This window comes from Botryllus schlosseri, chromosome 16, assembly GCF_051294905.1.
Source record: "Botryllus schlosseri isolate E-star chromosome 16, Bs_hap1, whole genome shotgun sequence".
Classification (NCBI taxonomy): Eukaryota; Metazoa; Chordata; class Ascidiacea; order Stolidobranchia; family Styelidae; genus Botryllus; species Botryllus schlosseri.
This window is the reverse complement of record NC_137251.1, coordinates 15,902,620-15,924,048: the sequence shown is the minus strand read 5'-3', so window position 1 is coordinate 15,924,048 and position 21,429 is coordinate 15,902,620. Positions and strand designations below refer to the sequence as shown.

General features: G+C 40.9%; 1 protein-coding gene across 6 annotated transcripts; it reads right to left on the bottom strand.

Moving 5' to 3' along the window:
• Window positions 1-204: 204 nt before the first annotated feature.
• LOC145458404 (uncharacterized) lies at window positions 205-17,225 on the bottom strand. 6 transcript variants are annotated; one of them, XM_080336765.1, is made up of 8 exons: window positions 13,897-17,191; window positions 13,772-13,833; window positions 13,518-13,585; window positions 13,421-13,467; window positions 7,836-7,944; window positions 6,994-7,079; window positions 3,319-3,357; window positions 2,248-2,409 (listed from the first exon to the last, which is right to left on the bottom strand). In XM_080336765.1, the coding sequence occupies exons 1-8, from the start codon at window positions 14,005-14,007 to the stop codon at window positions 2,377-2,379; spliced, it is 555 nt and encodes a 184-aa protein (XP_080192891.1). In that variant the 5' UTR covers window positions 14,008-17,191; the 3' UTR covers window positions 2,248-2,376. The 6 variants fall into 6 exon arrangements, 5 of the variants coding, with proteins under 5 accessions (XP_080192887.1, XP_080192889.1, XP_080192888.1 ...); XR_013921132.1 differs by lacking the exons at window positions 3,319-3,357; window positions 6,994-7,079 and adding an exon at window positions 205-1,787 and having other exon boundaries at window positions 1,841-2,409; window positions 13,897-17,225; XM_080336766.1 differs by lacking the exon at window positions 13,518-13,585 and having other exon boundaries at window positions 7,836-7,991; window positions 13,897-15,558.
• Between the last annotated feature and the right edge of the window lie 4,204 nt (window positions 17,226-21,429).

Here is a 21,429-nt window from a genome sequence, read left to right as displayed (position 1 = left end):
CAACGAACAAATGTAGCACGCACATTCCGTAAAGACACAGATTTATTTTGAAAACAAGTGCAAACCATTAACCAATCTCGTTTTTGACATGGTGTGTCTATGACTTTGATGTGGTGCGTGCGTAGCAGAATGAACGAACTCGCAGAAATCCCATCACCAATATCATCAAGGACAAAAATAAACTACGTCCTTTCCTTAAATATCGCAGATCAACCAAGATTTTAGCAGTTTTCGGCTCCAGTACGTAAATAATCTGTAGAGCAGTAGTCGAGAACCTATGGCTGGCGATCCATATATGGCTCTTTCGGGCATAAGATATGGCTCTTTTCGAAATTTCTATTTTGTGCCTAATTTATCAATATTGCAGCAACTTGTTAATAATCTTCAGCACGACCAGTATAATTATTCCTGTTGAAGTACAAACATGTCTTCGAGTGGTTAATACAGTGGCGTATTGAGCGTTTGGTGGACGATACGTTGATAGATCAAAGAGATATGGCGACGTTTGTATCACAATGCAGTTTCCAAATACAGATTGTCATTCACAATTACAAATTCAAATTACAAACAACGCCACAGCTATCCTCGTTCTTGATTGATAACGTAGGTTTGTAGTCGCTGTTAAAATGTAGGCGTGTTGCGCAACGTTATGTTACCGCCGAATATTTTGATAATTGAGAAGTCGAATCGGAATCAGAGCGACAATTACATTCGATTGTTATCAGAGCGAGATAGTGTAATGGTGATGCGTCCAGCTTCTCGAGCGGTAGGTCGTGGGTTCGATCCCCGGCCGACTCGAAAATTGGTATCCGCAGCTATCCTGCTAGGCGCTCAGCAATTACGGATAGCATGGAGGAGAAAAAAACGGGGGCGCAGACTAGATGACCTCATGGGGCCGTATCGCAACTCCGTCGTCAAAGCATCTCGATGGTGCAGGCGAAAAAGAATATCATCTCTCTCTCTCTCTCTCTCTCTCAGATATTATAAATTCTATTATATTTACGATGAATTGCGCTATCACTGGTAAGGCATGGCCCGGCCGTGCCTCACATATGCCCTAATTACCTCTCCTTTCAAGCTTCATTTTCGAACAATTAGGCACGTTGCATGATTTTGGAAGTAAAAATTTTCAAAATCGAGTAGATAGGTGCGGCACTGCCTCACTTGCCTCCCCTAACCCCACGTTACCGACACATCACACATTGCTATGAGTGTATGTGTACTGTTGTGTAGTGATGATGTGTGGCTCCACCTACGTATGTCCTCATGGGTCCTGGCGTCCCGTATAACTGAAGAAAGTCTCAAATTTTGTATGAACAACAATATTATCAACCAGAATACAAAGCCATCAAGAATACCATGCAACACCAAAAATGCATTAACTGTAAAAAGCTGTGGTCTATTATGTCTGTTGGAAATCTGAATGGTAATTGTCTTAAGCTTCGAAAAATATCACAGACCTCTCAGTGCAATACAATTAAAAATATCTAACTTCCAAAAGATCTATGTAACTCAAGTTTCGCATACTCATTTACTCAAATAAGGCAACCAGCATGATTAGTAAGAGTTTTTACAGAGAAAATAGGTGCAAACGACGAATCCAATGTAGTGATTTCGAATTTCCGCTATGATGACGTCACGAATTGTTAATTGTGACGTAGTGATTGATTGACATGTATGGCTCTTTGAGAGTTATATGGAAAATATAGGGTCAATATGGCTCTTCGGACGAAAAAGGTTCCCGACCACTGCTGTAGGGTTCCATAGGCCTACTATTACCGAGAATGCTATTACCGAGATGAACATTACCGAGAATGCTATTACCGAGAACGGACATTACCGAAAACGGACATTACCGAGAACGGACATTACCGAGAACGGACATTACCGAGAACGGACATTACCGAGAATGGACATTACCGAGAACGGACATTACCGGGATCAGACATTACCGAGAATGGACATTACCGAGAATCGCCAATGCCTAGAACCTAGCTTACTGGGACGGACGTTGTCAAGAAATTTACACCTGAGAATCGATACCGAATGGGGCAACGCCGTGATGCACACACACGACCTGTTCATATGCATAACATGCCTGCATTGCATATATTGCATTCTCGGTAATGACCATTCTCGGTGGTGTCCAATGGACACTGTCCATTCTCGGTAATGTCCATTCTCGGTATTGTCTATTCTCGGTAATTTCCATTCTCGGTATTGTCCTTCTCGGTAATAGCATTTTCGGTATTGACCGGACACCCTGCTGTAGAGTGTCTGTCGAGCTTGCGCTAATTCGCCGGCGACACGCTTGATAACAATTTCCTAAGAAACGTTTTTCTACGGTTTCAGTGTCTTTCGTGTACGGAAACTTCGCTAAGGTATATCTTTTTCGAGAAGTGGCTGTTCCTGAAATAGAGAGACTCGTTAGATATCAATCATAAATCGAAATGCTATTTATCCAAAGTAGCCTATGTGACAGTACCAGGCTATACTCCATTATTATATCGCACTATAGTCGCACGTCTGAACTGCGGTTTGACGCCCGTGGAAATGCTCAGTAGCTTATAGCCTGTACTTTTTCAGCTCAACTTTCCTTTCTGCTTCGGCAGTTAAGTATTTATCTATAATTTCTCTACCATAGATCTATATAGTTCTATATTTTGTCATGCCCGGCGAGATGGTCATGAGGAACGTGCATTTTTAGCGCCATTTTGCAATAGTGATGACAATACTACTTGCGAACCAATTGTGGACTGCGCGTTTGCCATTTGTAGAAGGCTGTCTCTCAGTAAAGCCAGTAACTTTTCAAACTGCTCAATTTCAGAGTCAATATAGTTATCTCCCGCCTTTCAATTTAGGACTAATGCCTATACGCGTGAGTTATTATTACCTACATAACCCGCGTGCGTGTCGCTTTATTTCCAACTTCCCCTCTATGTGTGTAGTTAAGGCGCGGTTACGGCGCTAATTTAGAAAATACGGTCGAAGTGATCGGGCTGTTTATAAATGACGTTTTTAGAAATTTTACTGGCAACATGAAAAAAAATTGTTAGGATGCCTAAAAAACGCCGCACATGCAATTTAACTCAATTCCAACCTATAGCAGCATTTGCAGCAACACTATTAGAGAAATTGTTACGGTAGATTATTTTTTTTAATCAATTTTTATTTATTATATACAATAGTTTCTTCCCTAATAACAATGCTTCTACTGGTTGGAATTGTGCCAAATTTTGTGTGAAGCGGCTTTTTAGGTAACTTAACAATCTTATCAAATAGCTGCATTTTTGCTGTCATACGTTACATTGTACTTACTGGGCGGGGTTGATCGCCGCGCGTGTATCCTTTGATTACTATAACGGACGTTTTGGTCGTTGCCTAGCTCAAACGATAGTTCGTTATATTTACTTGATAAGAGTTTTGGCTGTAACACTTTAGGCTTGTCGAGTAGCTTGCCAACTCGAATTGAGACTACCACCTCACTTTCTTTGCTTCCTACAATCCGAGCCTACCCCTGAGACCCGGTCAAATGTAACTCAACAAATGACAGAATAGGATAACAAATTTACTACATAGAAAGATCACGTCAACGTCGAGGCAATAGTCACAATAGCGGTTAACAACAATTAACTCTCTAGGCTCTAAACTTTCAATCTAAACAATAAAATACAATCACCTGAATGATGGCTCAAACTTATACAACACTTGAACATACAAATAATGCCCTATGGTACATTATATCCCCAAATTTAGCCCAACTTCAATCACTGATCCAATGATATTACAAGCAACAAAGCGACTAAACTTCAACAAGTGACTATCAAGACACGAGGGGAAAATCCAACCAGAGAGGGCACTACTGAGCTGTGAGGCTCACAATCACTTGACCATTTCTCGTGTTACATTCCCCACCACAGATGTAGGAATTACGAGAATACATCGACTTAACCCAATAGCACGAGATATTATCAAGCCAAAGAAAAGTAATTCAAATTACCAATCAACTCATGCCACAATGTCACTATCAATGTAGGTCAAATGTTCTTCAAAAGGTTGGTGAGACTTCAGTAAATCTCTCAAATATATCAACAGTCTTCAAGTAACATTTTCGAACAACCATCTGTTTACTGGCTGTACAATCAACCAAGTACGAACGAAAAACTGGAACTCCATGAGGTAAGGTTCCACTCTTCTTCTTTGGGAGACATCGGAGTTCGATCCACATCGCACAATGGCATTCACCAGACACTCGATCTTCTTCAAGGTCTCCAAAGCTGTTTCGGTTTGCACCTCCTTATAAAAGAAGGATAATGACAATATGTCAGTGCCAATCCAAATGGCTGCCAACTCCAACATTGATTTGTCCATGCTACCAAACCGAGCAAGCTCTTGAAGACAAGCCCCACTATAAAGAGATGCTTCTTCATCAAACTCAGTGCTGTCAGAATACCCTTGTGGATCCTTCAACAATTGCGATTGAAAATTAGCACTCACATTGCGAATCCCATCGTCACCAGTTACGGAACGAGAACATGTTGTAATCTTTGAATCCAATACGCAATCCATTGAAACCTGTGCCATCAACTTTACAATATTTGCATCAAGAGAATATCGTTTTCCAAATGTGAATCGATCTCCTGTCACTTCTCTATGCACAAATTGCACAGGCATCTTTGCTACCTGACCATTACCAGTTGGATCAGGATGGCTTGACTTGTGAAGTATTGATACTTCATCATGCACATTAGGTGATTCGGTTTCACCTTCAAACTTTGCATCACGTGAACAACCCGAGTGTTCACACAACCATGTATCTTCCGGAATATGATTATCAACTCTGTTCACATGGAGAACGTCTTCCGGAATACATTTCAGCGCCTTTCCAATATCAGGAAATTTACAAGACCTAGCACTGTCAAATTTAACCATTGTGGTTCGAGAACATTCTGTGTCACAGTCCTCAACGTTGTCATAGTTTCCTTTCAAAATACCAAGGTCCTGAACACAAGTATTTGCATTGATGCAATATTCAATTGGGTGTGGCGCATTGACAGGATCGACGATAACATCGACTTCAGTGGAATTGAATACTGCAGCTTCAGAATTACTTGGACATTCCACATCCTGACCTTTCGCATCACATTTATCTTTGCTTGTCCCATTAACAAATACTTGTGCAGTGTTGTCAAGGCCTTTCACAGCAAGTCCAACGAGGGCAGGAGAAACTGGATTCTCTGTATTTACACTGCTTTGCTTCAGAGCAGTACTTTGACAAAACAGCCATTTCTTCAGTATTCTTCTGCGAGTATGAATGTAACTTGTGCACGTTAGCTGAGGATTTCCAAATACTTGCTTCAACGCAAGCAAGTTCAAAGTCTTGCTTCAATCGTAATTGTGACGTTTTACGTTCAATCATTAATTTCTCATCTTCCAAAACTTCGCGATTGAACTGATGAGCCAATTTCAAATGAGCCATTTTCTTTTGGATTATTGCTTCTTTTCTCTTCACGTTTACACTATCATATATGCTGGCAGAATATGCATTTCCAAATCGCCGAGACACATGACGACTGCTTCCAATATAATTCGAACGTGTATGTTTCGATCTTTCTTGCATGCATCTCTCCAACTTAGTTTGGAATTCATGATAAAATCTCACTTGTTCATCATGATCTTTATGACATGCAATCTTTTCTAGATCATTTTCGACTCCGAGGAGATATAAACTTCAGAGTGTAGAATATTCTTGAAACATACACTGTAGATCACTTTGATGTCTCAGAAGATTGATATTTTTGTCTCGGGTCAAGATTTCGTGTTCAATGCTTTTATATCTTCTATGCAGTCCGGCCAACTTCTGAATCAATTCTTCTTCAGACACACACTTAATTCTTGCCATGGTCATTGTTGTTTTTCATCAGTTACGAATTGGAGAGACATTGGAAACCTCAGTTGCACATTACCGTTTTGACTGGCGTGAACTAACTATTTGCTTACCTAGGGCTGGGTCAATCAACAACTCCTGAACTTGCTTCTACTTTCAATTACAACTAGGACAATTTCATGAATAGAGGACACTAGCCTCATATGAGAACCTACATCTCATTCAAATGCAAAATACTTCTGCTGAGAACCCTTGGCTAAGCAGTCGAATTTTCTATTGGGAACACCAGCCGCAATAGTTTCACAAATTTGTATCAACTGCTACTAAAGCTGATTCTAACAATCAATTTAATGTCAGCTCTTAGAATGCAATACTTCTACTAGCAGTTGTCAACGGTACAATACCGGTACTCCACTTGCAGCAATTGATATTCAACAATGGCCAAGTCTATACAATTGACTTGGATATATCAAACTGTGGACGACCGTTTCTACCAAAAGTTGCCGTTTTGATAGTCTTCAAATAACTTCTGAGATTGTTGTTAACTTAAATATAACGGACGTTTTGGTCGTTGCCTAGCTCAAACGATAGTTCGTTATATTTACTTGATTAGAGTTTTGGCTGTAACACTTTAGGCTTGTCGAGTAGCTTGCCAACTCGAATTGAGACTACCACCTCACTTTCTTTGCTTCCTACAATCCGAGCCTACCCCTGAGACCCGGTCAAATGTAACTCAACAAATGACATAATAGGATAACAAATTTACTACATAGAAAGATCACGTCAACGTCGAGGCAATAGTCACAATAGCGGTTAACAACAATTAACTCTCTAGGCTCTAAACTTTCAATCTAAACAATAAAATACAATCACCTGAATGATGGCTCAAACTTATACAACACTTGAACATACAAATAATGCCCTATGGTACATTATATCCCCAAATTTAGCCCAACTTCAGTCACTGATCCAATGATATTACAAGCAACAAAGCGACTAAACTTCAACAAGTGACTATCAAGACACGAGGGGAAAATCCAACCAGAGAGGGCACTACTGAGCTGTGAGGCTCACAATCACTTGACCATTTCTCGTATTACAATTACAACTTGTATCTTTGCTTCCATCCTCTTTTTCAATTCGCTCAACTTTTTATCGAATTCTTCCGTTTCATGCTTGTCGCTTCGTTTTCCTACAAGTATGTATGGGATTGGTAATTCATGTATCGACTTCGAAGAGAGATCGGGGCGTATGCTTTGTGTTGTGTGAGATTCGTGTTTGAGAGATCTGTCTACAGAACACATCCATATCCTGCTCGAATGTGCGTAATATTCATAGCCTCGTAGGAATCTAGCACATGACCACCTGTGATGTGCTCCGGGGTCATCATCGTATGACACTACCGCTAATTTTCGCGGTTGTCTGTGAGTTCGTCATGTTGAATCCGGCAGTTGTAAATTTGGCTTTCGAAATGTAATTGTTGTGAAAGCGATGTATCAATATTGTGTTCATGATTGTAAAATTAATGATTCACTTAATATAGTTGTGATGTATGACTAAGGTTGCATTTGAATCAAAAGTCAAATTAAAACAAGCATGTTTAAAACATGCTTTTTGTTGTTGGTTTGTTTTTATTCCTTTTTTCAGTCATGCCGTCACGGAATGTCAATTGTGACGTCACATTGGATTGTCATTGTTATTTGACTCCCTAAGAATTGCAATTGAAAGGTCATTATGACTCTTGACGAAAAAGCTTTATGACTCCTGCCTTGAACTGATCATGGACGGAGAATGTGATAATGAAAACGAATAGGTTTTGGCCATTTTTTAATCAGACGCAAGTGACGCCTCTCGGTTTACTGCGTATAAACTCTACAGTCCGGTCCCACTTGCCTAGACGCACTCCGCCATTGCGATCAGAGAATCAGTAGATAGAAAATCATCATACCTTGAATTTGATTCAGCTCGGCTAGTATCATCACAATCACGATCGGGAAGACGATAATCACCGACCTCATTCGCTTCTCATATTGTGGGTTTTGTTCGATGACTGTCTGCTGTAAAAAGCAGATTTCCTCAGTGGCTCGTTGGATCGCGAAGTAAACTGTGAGGCGATGGAAGATGAACTTATCATGCTTGTTTTAAGGTAGGGTGGCCATACGTCCGGAATTTCCCGGACATGTCCGGAATTTCACTGAAAAATCTGCGTCCGGGAGGAATTTCTAAAATATGCCTAAATGTCCGGAATTTTGAAGGCTTGGAGTAGACTTAAAATTTTTTCGTAAATCAACTTAAACAATATTATTTTCAAGCAGATTTATGCTATTCAAAACTCTTCTTCGTGCCGCGCGCGCGTTAATGCAACGTATATTGATATTAGTATGGGCACCAGGCATCACCCTCGCCAAAAATGCAATCGAAATAAATATAAATAACCATCATTTACTGAAATAAGTCTTATTGTAATCGCAATGATAAGCTAACGGTATATTGGAGTATTGGAGTACAAAGCATCGCTTTGTTGGAGACTGGGCGATGCGAAGCCCTAGGTACAACCATTACTGTCCAATATCACTCTTACTACCTAGGACGAGTATGGCCGCCAGGCCTTCATAGTCCGACCGGGATCTGAGGCGGCATTGACGGGCCAGTATCCCGGGGCACAAGTATGGTGACGGAGGGATCAGTGGCCGCAGACGCCCCCTCTAAAGCCCGCTTGTGTCAACCGTTTGCACCCTAACCAGACGGAAAAGGAAAGGGATGTAAAACGAAGAAGTAACCGAAATGATTGCTTCGAGTCCAACGAGTCAAAGGACTCTATTACGGGCGCTTGTGGCACATAGTGCTGTGGTGTAATGCCACAGGGCTGTCACAAGCGTCACGGGGGAGGTTTACTGCAGTTCCTCCAGACCCCTAAAAAAATAACGGTATATTCCCAGAGTTGGTTAAGGCCGATTGGATGCTTCAGTCACAGACAATGGTTCCAAATCTTGGGGTCGTTTGCTTTCGACTGGGGATCGCGATGATGTTGGACGTAACCAACTTCCTTGGCCGTGAGTAAGTTTGGGCAAGCTGATATTTTAAAGTAATCAGCTTCAGCTTATCAAGTTTTTAGCTGGGCCACTAAACATTTTCAAGTTGGAAATGAGGTCGCGACCATAAAAGTTGGAAATCACCGGATGTGTAACCTGCTGGTGCATTTCATAGTAGCCTAATATATGGGAGAATCAACATGATTGACAGAATTAATTCGTAAATTTCAACAGCCAAATGCATATAGTAAGTTCCCAAGATGGTACATCGATTACCCTATGGTGGGCCCAACATCAGTGCCTTTTTTGGGCGGAAGGGGGCAGAATAAAATGTTGTTTCGGTCCAGATTAAATAAATAAAAAAACAGATAGCCGCACCGACCTAACAGTATAGCAGGGCTGTCAAACACAATTCCGGTAGGCCAGAGCCAGACACGGCCCGCCAGACGATTTCATCCGGCCCGTGGAATAATTTATTGCAGACCCTAGCACAGCGGTTCTCAGCCGGGGGTCCGCGAAGCAATTTCAGGGGGTCCGCGAGACCTCTAAATTTTTTAAATGGTTGTTAACCACATTTTATCTTCATTTTTTAATTTGAGAAAGCACGAGGCAGTTTCGCACCACAACTGGTAAAACCTCATGACTCATATCATCATCATAATCGTCTGATATGAACTATCGTAGTGAGGAAAATCATTTTCATTGCCAGTTTTCCAATAACCTGATACAAATATATTGCTGTTAGAGACGTTTTGTTGGTGTTTGTGGAAAAAATAAAAAGTATGTAGATAGTAACGTCAATCAGGGTGACTTTGTAATGTCTGCGAAACCTTCTCGATGAAATGTCGTTTGAAATAAAAATTTCCGAAATACTTCCCTTATTGTTCCAATGCAGGGATTGAAACCTCGCCACGAAATCCATTTTATCCTGTGATATACATAACCACTATTTGAACAACTTCTTGGAGGTACAGAACTTTAATATACAATTGAATAGTATATTCATATTGAAATGAACCCGGATATTTTCGGTTGACACTCGTCATAAATCGGACTATCAGTGGCGGCTCGTCCTATAGGGCAACTGGGGCATTGCCCCACCTAAAATTCTGTTCAATAACAATTTAACCATTTATAGACGCACAGCAATCAGTATATACCGAGATCACGGCGAAACCCGCATTATTCTTGTGCTTTCGCTAACAAATGCCCATACATAGCGAAATCTCTGCGAAAATCGAATTCTCTTCTGTGTTTTCGCTTTGTGAATGCCTAGCCGGGGCTTGCCCCGGTAGCGCTCATAACAAGCTTTCACTATCTATTCTCTCAAAGCCGCGCACAATAAAGAAACGGTGATTTACTCTCTCCTATTCGTAAAATGGCCGAGCAAGTGGGGCAACTATGCCTGTCGCCCTTAAGGTGTGATGTAACAATCGTATCTATATCTGAACTCGGTTACCGTGATATGCGTTGACTCGACCTTTGCTGGTATATGTCGATTTTGACGGTGTTTCACTCCATGATAATTCTTGAAACTTGGTACGATATGTCGTGAAGGTAGTATTTAGCACTGCTCCAAGTTTCAGGCTTGCTACTCAAAGATAAGGGTGGTAATTTCGTTTCCGAAGTTCAGTGTGTGCTGATCTATCATGTACATTGTACAGCAAACAGATTTACGCAAAAGCCGTTATTGGTCTCTATTGATTTTAACGATGTTCCATACCTAGATCTGTCATGAGCTTTTGCACGGTATGTCTTGATTTTAGTATCGAACGCGGTGCCAAGTCTTAAAGTTGACGCTCAATGATTGAGGCAGTTATTTCGTTTTCGAGGTCGAGTATGGTAGAGATGCGCGCTGATCTGATACTTAGCCTACCTACATCATTGCGGATCTCACGGAAAAGCCGGTGTCTGTCTGTGCTAATCTAGTCTGCGTTCCATAACGAGATCGGTGATGATATTTCCAATGGTATATCTCGATGATCGCATGAAACAGCTAACTAAGATTCTCGGTTTGCATTCAAATATTCACATAATTTTATGTTCGCCAATGTGCATTTCACTGTGAAATTGTGGCCTTCAAACATTTGCTTACAATCCCCTGTCAAATGCGATAGCTATTTCATTTTCGATGTCGGCTAACAGCTGATCATTCGATCAGCCTATTCCTCGATCTATTTTACTCAAAGTTCGGTGTTCGTCTGTTTGTATTGATTTTGACAGTGTACCATGCCGGAATGGGTTATGAGATTGCGAATGCTACTTCTCGATGATTTCATGTAACAGTATGCTAAGTTTACGGCTTTCATTCATGTATTTATTGATTAATATATTTTACAACGGCGATTTGGCAGCAGACAGTAAGCCGTATGTGTTGCGTCACAATCTCCAGTTTCAAGGCCAAAATGTACTATGTTGTTCCGAGACCGAAGTTCCGAGGCTGCTGTCCTTAGTTCTTCAAAGACCATTCAAATTGATGTTCTGGATTCAATATGACAGGCCCAATCTATGAGATAACAATTGCGTATGTGTCCGAAGTCGTTGACCTTTGCAGTTAGGCTTACGCAATCTCTCGAGTTCTAGTCATTGGAATTAGTCTGGTCAAGTCAAGTGCGAACATGAATCGTATTGAATCTTTGCTCCGTACGTAGGCTAGTTTACGCAGTTGCCTTTAGAGCGAAAATTAAAGGTCTAGAAGACTACTCCTTGTCGCTTCGACATATTCCTGTCTTTTCATTGTATCGCATTTTTGTGGTGTATTGAACTGATAAAATTGCTAATAAACCAATGATGATGATGATAGAAATTGTCCAGTCCATTGATCCAATCGTACGCCGGGTACCTCCGCTTTGGTTGCCTATCACCTGGTCGTAACTCGTAACCACCAGCTCAGTGGTCGTAACACACCAGGATCGTGTACGAAACACTTTCGGACGGCCTATCGATTTGCGTAATCTCTAACTCTACCATGAAATCATAACGCATGCTACTAAGGATGACCTGATAATTGATTCGTGGCATAGGGACGATTCTTAGTTCACGTACATTATGTAAAATAATCCTTTGATTAAAAAAAATGAATAAAACATTTGTTACCACACTTCAAGTCACGGCTCACCGGCAAACCTCTCGCGGCACCTACGTTAAAATCACTGTTGTCGGGAAATTCATGTGACCATCATATTAAAGTTACTTTTTTACGTTGGAAAACGCCATTGTGACGTCATCTTGATAAAAGTCGCTCGCAGCCCTTGCCCCACCACCCGATATTGTCACGAGCCGCCACTGCGGACTATGATATACCTACTCTAAAGCTCGGCTATCAGATTTGGCACATTCTTATTGCGGATTCCCTATCGACAAGGCTGTTTTTTGATTAACAAGGAGTGTTTCGTTGCTATCAAAGCATTACGCTCCAACCCTGAAATTCATATCACCAGTTATATTCATATGCAGCCTTTTCTTGTTAATGTTCAATTGTTCATGGCCGAAAATGTTTGCTCGTAAATATATATGTAAACCCGAACATAACAAGTCGTTTCATGACAGTCTTTCTCAGGTTGGAGAACTTGGATCCATTCTTTGGCGCATAAAATTTGTCTATGCTTTTAGATTAGGATTTCCCTTTGACGGTAGAAACTCTCTGTTGCCCGTCCCTGCGCTAGATGCTGGATGTGATATGTTCGTAAAATATATGTTTCTTCATTCTGGTGCCATAAATGTTGCGACACACCAAAAGCATCGTCGCAAGCGTTTTGCGTTAATATTGCATTAGCCTCCATCCATCTTTCGGCACTCCTCGTTCATATCAAAACGAAGACGCGGATTTACAAGACACGACCACGTACTTCAAGAAATACGACAGCAAAATTAGCTTTGAAATATTAAAAGTCTACCAATTTCTACATAAATGGTACGATGTTATTTTCAAGAAAAATCATTATTTTGCTGTTTATCACAAGCCTACAGTTCATATTTGCACAAGACAGATGAAGGTTGCACCATAATAGAGCTAAAACTTGAGGGGGTCCGCGAGGGTCCGTGACGGTGAAAAGGGGTCCGCGAAGCCAAAAAGGTTGAGAACCACTGCCCTAGCAAGTAGCAATCACTAGAGCTCACATTACAGATGGTCAAATTCATGACCTATGCTCCTCTCCATTCGTATACAGTTGAGGGGCAATGCTTGGCTAGTATGACGTCATATTGACAGACAACGTGTTCCTGCTCATTTTGAATCCGCTAGTGGGCGCTAAAGAGTGTCCGGAATTTGCTTCACGAAAATATGGTAACCCTATTTTAAGGTCAATTTTGAATATGACTGGGCCGTGGCCAACTATATATATATATATATATATATTTGTGTGTGGTAGGCCTATTCATGGTGTTTTTCGACATCGACGTTCATTTACACCAGGTCGATTTTTTTATTTTTGTTATTTTGTAACTCCTGACTTGTATCACGGATTACCGGTATTTCTTTTTTAAGACACGGCTTACTTACTCGCTGTTTCAGCCTTGATGCGGGCTTCTTCCGTGGGAGCTTGTCTGCTAAAAAATGAAGAACTGCTCTCATTGTGGCAAATAACTCTGGATGTTACTTTTGAATAAGGACTCCGATATTTTTTGACCAATTTTCGAGTCCTGGTAATGAATTTTCATCTCTTTCCTGAATAGATCCATTGAATTTCGACTGACTACCAGTTCACTTGCCATTTCTTTTATATCACGAGATATCTATATGGTGCCGATAGTTTATATGAATCGTGTATCAAGGAAAGAAAGAAAAAGTATTCGCTCATCCTCGAATTAAATAACTGTACCATTGCTACATATTGAAATCTACGAGACTTACGTGGTGTGAGCTGCTGAAAGCTGGAAGCTGCCAATCAGGGCTAATAGAGGTACCAAACGCATCTAGAGAAATAGTTGATTTTGTTATTATTGTCTCGCTCAAGTTAAAGTTCTACATCAACTTACCATGTCCATTGCTAAGTTAAGTTTAGGAAGGAGATGATGTTGTTGCCAGTAATTCCGACTTCCGTTGTAAGGACAATGCAAGCAATTGCTACAAGCTTGTATTATAAGCATTTATGTAGTGTTACCATATTTTAGAAATCTAAAAAGAGGACACTTTTTCAGAAATTTGAGGCTTGCAAAATCGGAGAAGAACTCTCAAAAATCGGTGACTTTCCGCTCAGAGCTCAAAATACCGTTTTTCTTTCCACATTGCTAGGTGGTTGACTAAAAAAAAATAAAGGTCAACTTTTCGCCCAGCCGGAGCGTCACGGCATATCACTCGCATTTTGCTATAAATATGACCTAAATTTTCAAAAAAGAGGACTAAATCTGAAAAAAGAGGACAAAAGGGCGTCCTCCGAGGACACTTTCAAAAATGTCAAAAAAGAGGACAAATTCTCTTAAAAGATGACGTATGGTAACCAGGGCTGTGGAGTCGGAGTCGGAGTCGGTGGAGTCGGAGTCGGAGTCGGGGTAATTTTCGCTTGATGGAGTCGGAGTCGGAGTCGGAGTCGTGAAAACTATAATAGCTGGAGTCGGAGTCGGAGTCGGAGTCGGTGGGAAAATACTGACTGGAGTCGGAGTCGGAGTTTGTGAGAATGACTATGACTTCGACTCCGACTCCGACTCCAACTCCAACTTCTCTATCATGAAAACATTTGCTTTCAGAGAATTTTCAATAGAATTTTTATGTACCACCAATCACTGTTATTATTAACCATACAGATTAGGTGCGGCCAGCCCGTGTCACGCAGGCCAAATTTGGCACACGAGAAGGTTAGGTGTGGCCTGCGAGGTAATTCTCGAAATTATTTATGACATCAGGCACAATTGCAAGGCCAACTAAAATTTGATTAGCATGACCGCGAAATTTGATGATGACTAAAACAACAGTTCTGACGCATTGATGTATCCAGGAGTCAGCCACATTTATCTCAGATCTTCGTATATGACCATGAAGTAGAATATTTCATAGCAGATTTATTTGACTTGAAATTTTTCTCGGTACTTCGCATGATTCATTGTCACTAGATTTCTTGCATTCAGTATTTGAGCCCCCTTCTGAAAATTATTAATACATATTATTCACAGAATTTAGTCTAACTATATTCGCAATTAGGAGATACGGCTTCGCTTGTTCACTCGCAGCGAGATCGTCGACAAAACATTTGCACAAAATGATAGAGGCATGTTCACTGATACCGTCGATTTTGCTATGTCTAAACGTCGAATAATCCTGTCCTTGCCAAATGAGCCCAGTGGTATACAGATGCGACCTCCAATGTATGTTAGCGACATATTTATTGATATAGCTATAGCCTAATTCAGTCGTTATCTTGCAAAAAAATTTCGCGCTTCGCGCGACCATGGCCTGCTTGCGCATTGCAGAGTTGCATGACATATTGTTATCAATTTTAGAGCGTATTAATATAAGTCTTGTTTGCAATGTTAGCTAATTCGGTCCGCTCCTATCGACGACTAAAAAAAGGTTATCAACATTCCAGTTGCCCGCGCAATGGTTCGTAAATCTCAGGTGTCCCTTTCGCCGAAAAAGTTGCCCACCCCTGATATAGATAAAATTAGACATTACTTGGAAGACTGCAAGTCCCAATCCTTGAATAAGCCTATACTTGATTAAGTACACGTAGACTAGACATAGGCTATGGTCTTTGACTACTTAACTAAATTCCATTTATGACCAATGTATATTATTAGTAGTAAGAGTGTTTGTGCTTGTAATCAGGATAGTGTGCAATGACAAAATGAGTAAGTTCAATTTCTTTATTAGTTGCTGAGTCATACACAAGAGCTACACTTGGATTTTTTATCTACATTTTTATTATACAGGATTGGATACCTGCCATATTTGAATGATTCATACATTTCAGGATATTAGAGAGTCCATGTTATAAAAACTTGAATAGGGAAGGATATTTAGCAAATCTTTATTTCATGTTAATTGCATGGTGGATAATTCGAGCTGTGCCACAATGAAACAATTTAGCATGCCACAGTTAATCATATTTTTGCATATGTTTAATGGTTGTATGATAGTCATTCAACCGACAATGTGGCATATAATTTTCGAAGTAAATTGGTAATAATGCTGGAGTCGGAGTCGGGAGTCGGAGTCGGAGTCGGTACGTTTAAAGACCCAGGAGTCGGAGTCGGAGTCGGAGTCGGTACATTTGAAGACTCAGGAGTCGGAGTCGGAGTCGGAGTCGGTATATTGAAAATGTGTGGAGTCGGAGTCGGAGCCGGAGTCGGTGGTAAAATTTACCGACTCCACAGCCCTGATGGTAACCCTAATTTATGCATGATACATTTTTCACTCAACTCATATATACTAGTTAAACACCACACTCAACCAACTACCCATATCTTATGCGCTGACGTCAAGCCCCGAACTACTGCTATCTCCCGCTATCGCTATCCCCCGAACTACACAGATAACACAGATATAAAAACGAGATATTGGGCTGAAACAAATCCTGAATGTTACTATAATTATTCATTCAAAGCTCCATCCGTATAAAATATTACAAACCCATTAGGAATCAAATATATTTAAACACTGGATGCTTTTCCGTAAGCTCCTGTACTAAATCGTCCAGCTTACTACCCACAATGCAACTGCCTCCAGTGATCAAGCAAATATCGCGAGTAGCGCACTCCAGTACCAGTATTTATAGAGCTCAGTGCAGGGATATCTAGAACTTTCTAGATATCCCTGGCTCAGTGGTTGACGTTTTCGGGAGAAACGAGGGCTTACTACACGTGGTCTCTTACATGTCTCGGCCTAGTCTCACTCGCTCAACATTCCTCGTCTGGTTGAATGCTTGATAGCTGACTCGTCTGTTGACGAATCGATGCTATCATCCGAGATATTTTCAAAACAGACGGCACCTAAACGACTGCCTGTACCTTAGTGAGAAGCAGCCCAACAATACTGAGCTATGTAGGGTTTGCGTACCATTCCTCGTGTTAGTTCATATTGACGCTGCCGATGATGCCGATGATTCACGCTGGCCCATACCTACCCTGTTATACCCCTAGTAGTAAAAAGCTCGTGACTCGGGACATGTGATCGCATCACTACGAAGTAACTAGCGTTGGATCTAGCGCGTACCGAGGCGGGTCTTCAAATATTGTTCGGTGCCATTCAGTACATTTTCTCCTTGTTACTATTTCACCTGAATAGTAAGACGAGATTCACAGCCCATACGGTACAAATCCGCGCAGGCACGATGCGCTCGACCAAATTTTGTTTTCGCGCAATTGAAGGCAGTCGTTTTACGCCGCTATCCAGTTTCTAAATCCTGCCCGCCTTGACAGTACTCGTGTTTCAATTTTTTGAGTAAACTTGAAACGACCCTTGATCTATTTTATGGCTATCGGTATAGTACACATTCAACTGATGTTTTATTTTTGCGCAATTGCATTCACATAAGGATAAACTCGGGGTAGATGTAGGGAAATGTTGGGGTAAACTAGTTATCATAAGACCACTTAACTCCGTGTGAACAAGCGTGCTATGATCCAGGTAATGATTGTCTAATGAGAAATGCCTCTTCGATCGCGGATATTGCATATGATAGATCGGAGATGATTCAAGGCTAATCAAATGGTGTAAGTAATCACAATCCGGTATACAACTGGAATCCATGACTTCCCGCTTCGCGCTCTGCACACACAGCATGTACTCGTGGTATGCATATGCACTATGCAGTTTGCAGTTTATGCACAGATCGTGAGTACTGAGTATGTATATCATAGGTCCGTGTATATGCCTCAAAAACATCAATGAGAAAAATATACAACGTCCTGTATCGACGTGACGATATATACTTGGTATTTTGTGATTAGGCAAACTTAGGGTTACCATACGTCCTCTTTTTTGACTTTTTTCGAAGTGTCTTTGGAGAACGCCCAAATGTCCTCTTTTTAAGGAATTTGTACTCTTTTTCGAAAATTTTGGTTAAATGCATGTGAAAATTTGATTGAGATACAGGAAATCAGTAATCAAGTAACGGTCCGGCGAATCTTTCGGGAAATGAGCCAGGACGACGACCTTTTTTTTAGTTCACCAACTACAAACTCGAAATAAATTTACCATTTTTCCGGATTTTACTGCGGTATCATAAGTCTGAAGATTTTGAAAAAGTGTCCTCTTTTCAGATTCCCAAAATATGGTAACCCAAGGTAAACTTGTTTTGACTAGCAAGTGCCAATTACATTGAAAACCATTGACCGGATTCGGCGATTACGTACTCACGCTCAAAGCTCTCTTTCAACTCGAGCGACTGCTCTGCTCCGTAAACTGGGAGTGTTTTCATCACGCCATCATTCAATAACCGAGAATTGAACAAACGAGTTAGCATAGTTAGCGCGAAAACTGCATCATGAACTGAGTACTGGGATTAAAGAAGATATTTCACTCATGTCAGGCATAAAATATCTGCGAGTGTTCATTGTTTCGTAGTTGCTGTTGCGATACGAATATTGGATGAACCCAATCCCGTGGAATGATAATATAGTACTGTGTATATAATAATATCACGCCGTTCTCTGTTTTACAGGGTGTTGCCGGACCTGAAGGTAGCGGTTCAGCAGCGGCCGTGGCCGCCGTGCTGGCTTCCAGCGGCAACGACAGCGCCGTATAAACTCTGTTTCGATACGAATTGAAAAGTTCAATTTCGAAGTTTTCGCGACTTCAGTAATCCAATTCTAATCTATTTTGGAGAAAACTGATTAGCTATAATTCTAATTCTAGTTGAATTTGGAAAATTTGTGTGGATACAATTCTAATTCTAATCTAATTTGGAAAAGGTGAAAGTTTTCTGGTTTTAAACTCTGGTCGGAACGCCGTTTGATAAGACTGTGGATAGGCAGCTGCGTGGAATATTATCATTCCTGTCGTGACTTACTCTTTCGATCCAGACGCAAGAGACGCAACTTCAGCAAGCAAGCCACGGAGGTGTTGAACGAATATTTCTACTCTCATCTGAGCAACCCGTATCCGAGCGAGGAGGCGAAGGAGGAATTGGCCAGAAAGTGCAGTATCACAGTATCGCAGGTAAGCGATTGGCCGTAACCGCAAATGGGAATTGATCGCGGTTTGTAGAATAACCTTGTATCATCGTTTCTTTGTTTGAACTCAGTTCGTCGCGCTGTCATTATGGACGCAGGTTGTGCGTTGTCAGCTTTGGTGATCGGTTTCGGCATGCGCGCTCATATATATCGGGCCCAGCGTATTTTGAACTGGAGTTGGCGCTGATCTTGATCTCGCATTCCGCCGGGCTGGTAGCGGAAAAGTACAGGGTCGCAATCCTGCGTCAGTACGCTATGACTCTGTACGCTAATATTTTGGATATTTGGCTGGGTATTTCTCTCTGGGCGTCCAATTGTCTTTTCATACGTTCTTCCATTTGTGTAATCTTGGCCATGGTGTAATATATCCATATTGACATACTATATTATATGTGATTGAAAAGTATATTCGTATTGAAATACTACATTCAATACGATTGAAAAATGTATTCATATTGAAATACTGCATTATATACGATCAGACAAGGGGTAATCGCGATTAGTAGTCGTAATCGATTACGACGATTACAGCATTTTCAAGTAGTCGTAAAGGCAATCGATTACATTCGAGAAAATTCCGAAGTAATCGTAATCGTAATCGACTACTTCCCATATTTAATCGATTTCTTTGTGAAAGAACGATTACTTTTTATTTGTACAGGACTATGACATAAACTGAACATTCCTGAACAAGGAAGAGGTATTATACCAGTTAGTGATAGCACAAACGTCAGATTTTCAAATGCCACTGCTCATTATTACGTCAGATTTTCAAATGCCATTGCTCATTATTACGTCAGAAGTGGCCTATTAGCTTTGCTCGTCATTGAGTAAAAAGCATCCAGCTATTCACACATAGTGAATATATATTCGATGTACGTCAGTGTGATTGTAAGAACACTCAACGCGCTGGATATCAGGTTATCAATACATTCCAGACGCCACTACCTCGCAGCAGGATAATTAATCACCACTCTGCCTAGTTTAAATTAGTAACTTTCGTATTGATGTTTGGTTATGCTTGGTTAAACGCAATTTGACCGTTGCTGCTTGGGGAGCAGTAGGTCGATGTAGTACGAACGTTCACCGGACAAAGGTTTGAAATTTTGTAGCCTACTCGTCAAATAAAACATTACGGTTTCCACTAGCTGCTGATATATATCATAACCGAGCCGTTCGTCGTAATGGCCACTTGCATTACATTATCTGTATTAAGTTGAAGGCAGAATTTTAGGTTCACTTTCTATTATTCTCATATGATTTTACTTGAAACGGACGCCAATCGTTATTTCACAATTCTTTACTTAACATTTGGACCTGCCGCCATAGCCATGTTTGCGTGGCTCGTAGCTAGAATCATGACAAAAACAGCAAATCGTCCCCCACTCCAAACGTTGGTATTGGGCGCCCATAAGGTAGTAAATTTATAGGTAGATTCAATTTCGTCAATAATATTGGCAATTGCATTGTATTACTATGCTTTTTTAATCCTCTCTCAGCCCTGATGGTCAGATTTACCTGAACATTTGGTATCTTGTAATAATTACTTTAGGGTATGTTGTTAATTCGTGACCTCCGGTCTGTTATATAATAAAAAGATATTGTTGTGGCCCAAACGTAGCAGACTAAAAGAAATACCTACGTGAGACGCACACACAAATTGCCATGTCTTTAATGCTTTGTGGGTGCCTGGGTGGCATTTGCATTGTGGGCTCAGATTGGAAGGACCAGACTATTAGTCACGGCCACCCAGCGCGGCTATTGACAATTATCACAAACTTCCAAGTTTCGGCCCATGTCTTTCATTAGTAGCACACTTCGTGGATTCGCATGATTGTGAAACTGCATATGTCTTTTGGTGTGTCGTGGCGCGGTATTGACTGGTACCTAAATGCCGGTTACTATAAATTATGCATGCCTTTTTTCATGAGGAGAAGACTATGTATTTCAAAATCAAGCTATCTAGAGACATTTAAATCGCGATGCTCGTAAACAATTTTCAAGTTCATGAAATCTCTCGAAAATAATTGGTTTGTGTTGGTTTACGAAATACTTTTGAGCCCCCTTCGAGCTCGCTCCCCACCCTATTAGGAAATTTGGGGTGCGGCAGTTGTGGACCTGGCAAGAATGCAAATCATTGGGTGCGATAAAACGTCCTCTATAAAATGGGCAACGGGGACTTTGTGACGCAACAAGCAAATGTCTCATCTTCTTTAAAGAAAGTTGGTTTCTCATTCAGGCCTTTTCAGCGCAATCCATGTATTGTCTTCCAATATAACTTCTAAGATGCAAAATAAATGTAATCGTGAGTAATCGTGATTACTTTCCCAACGTAATCGTAATCGTAATCGACTACTTCCTGATTTTGCTGTAATCGTAATCGTAATTGCGTCATTCAGAAGT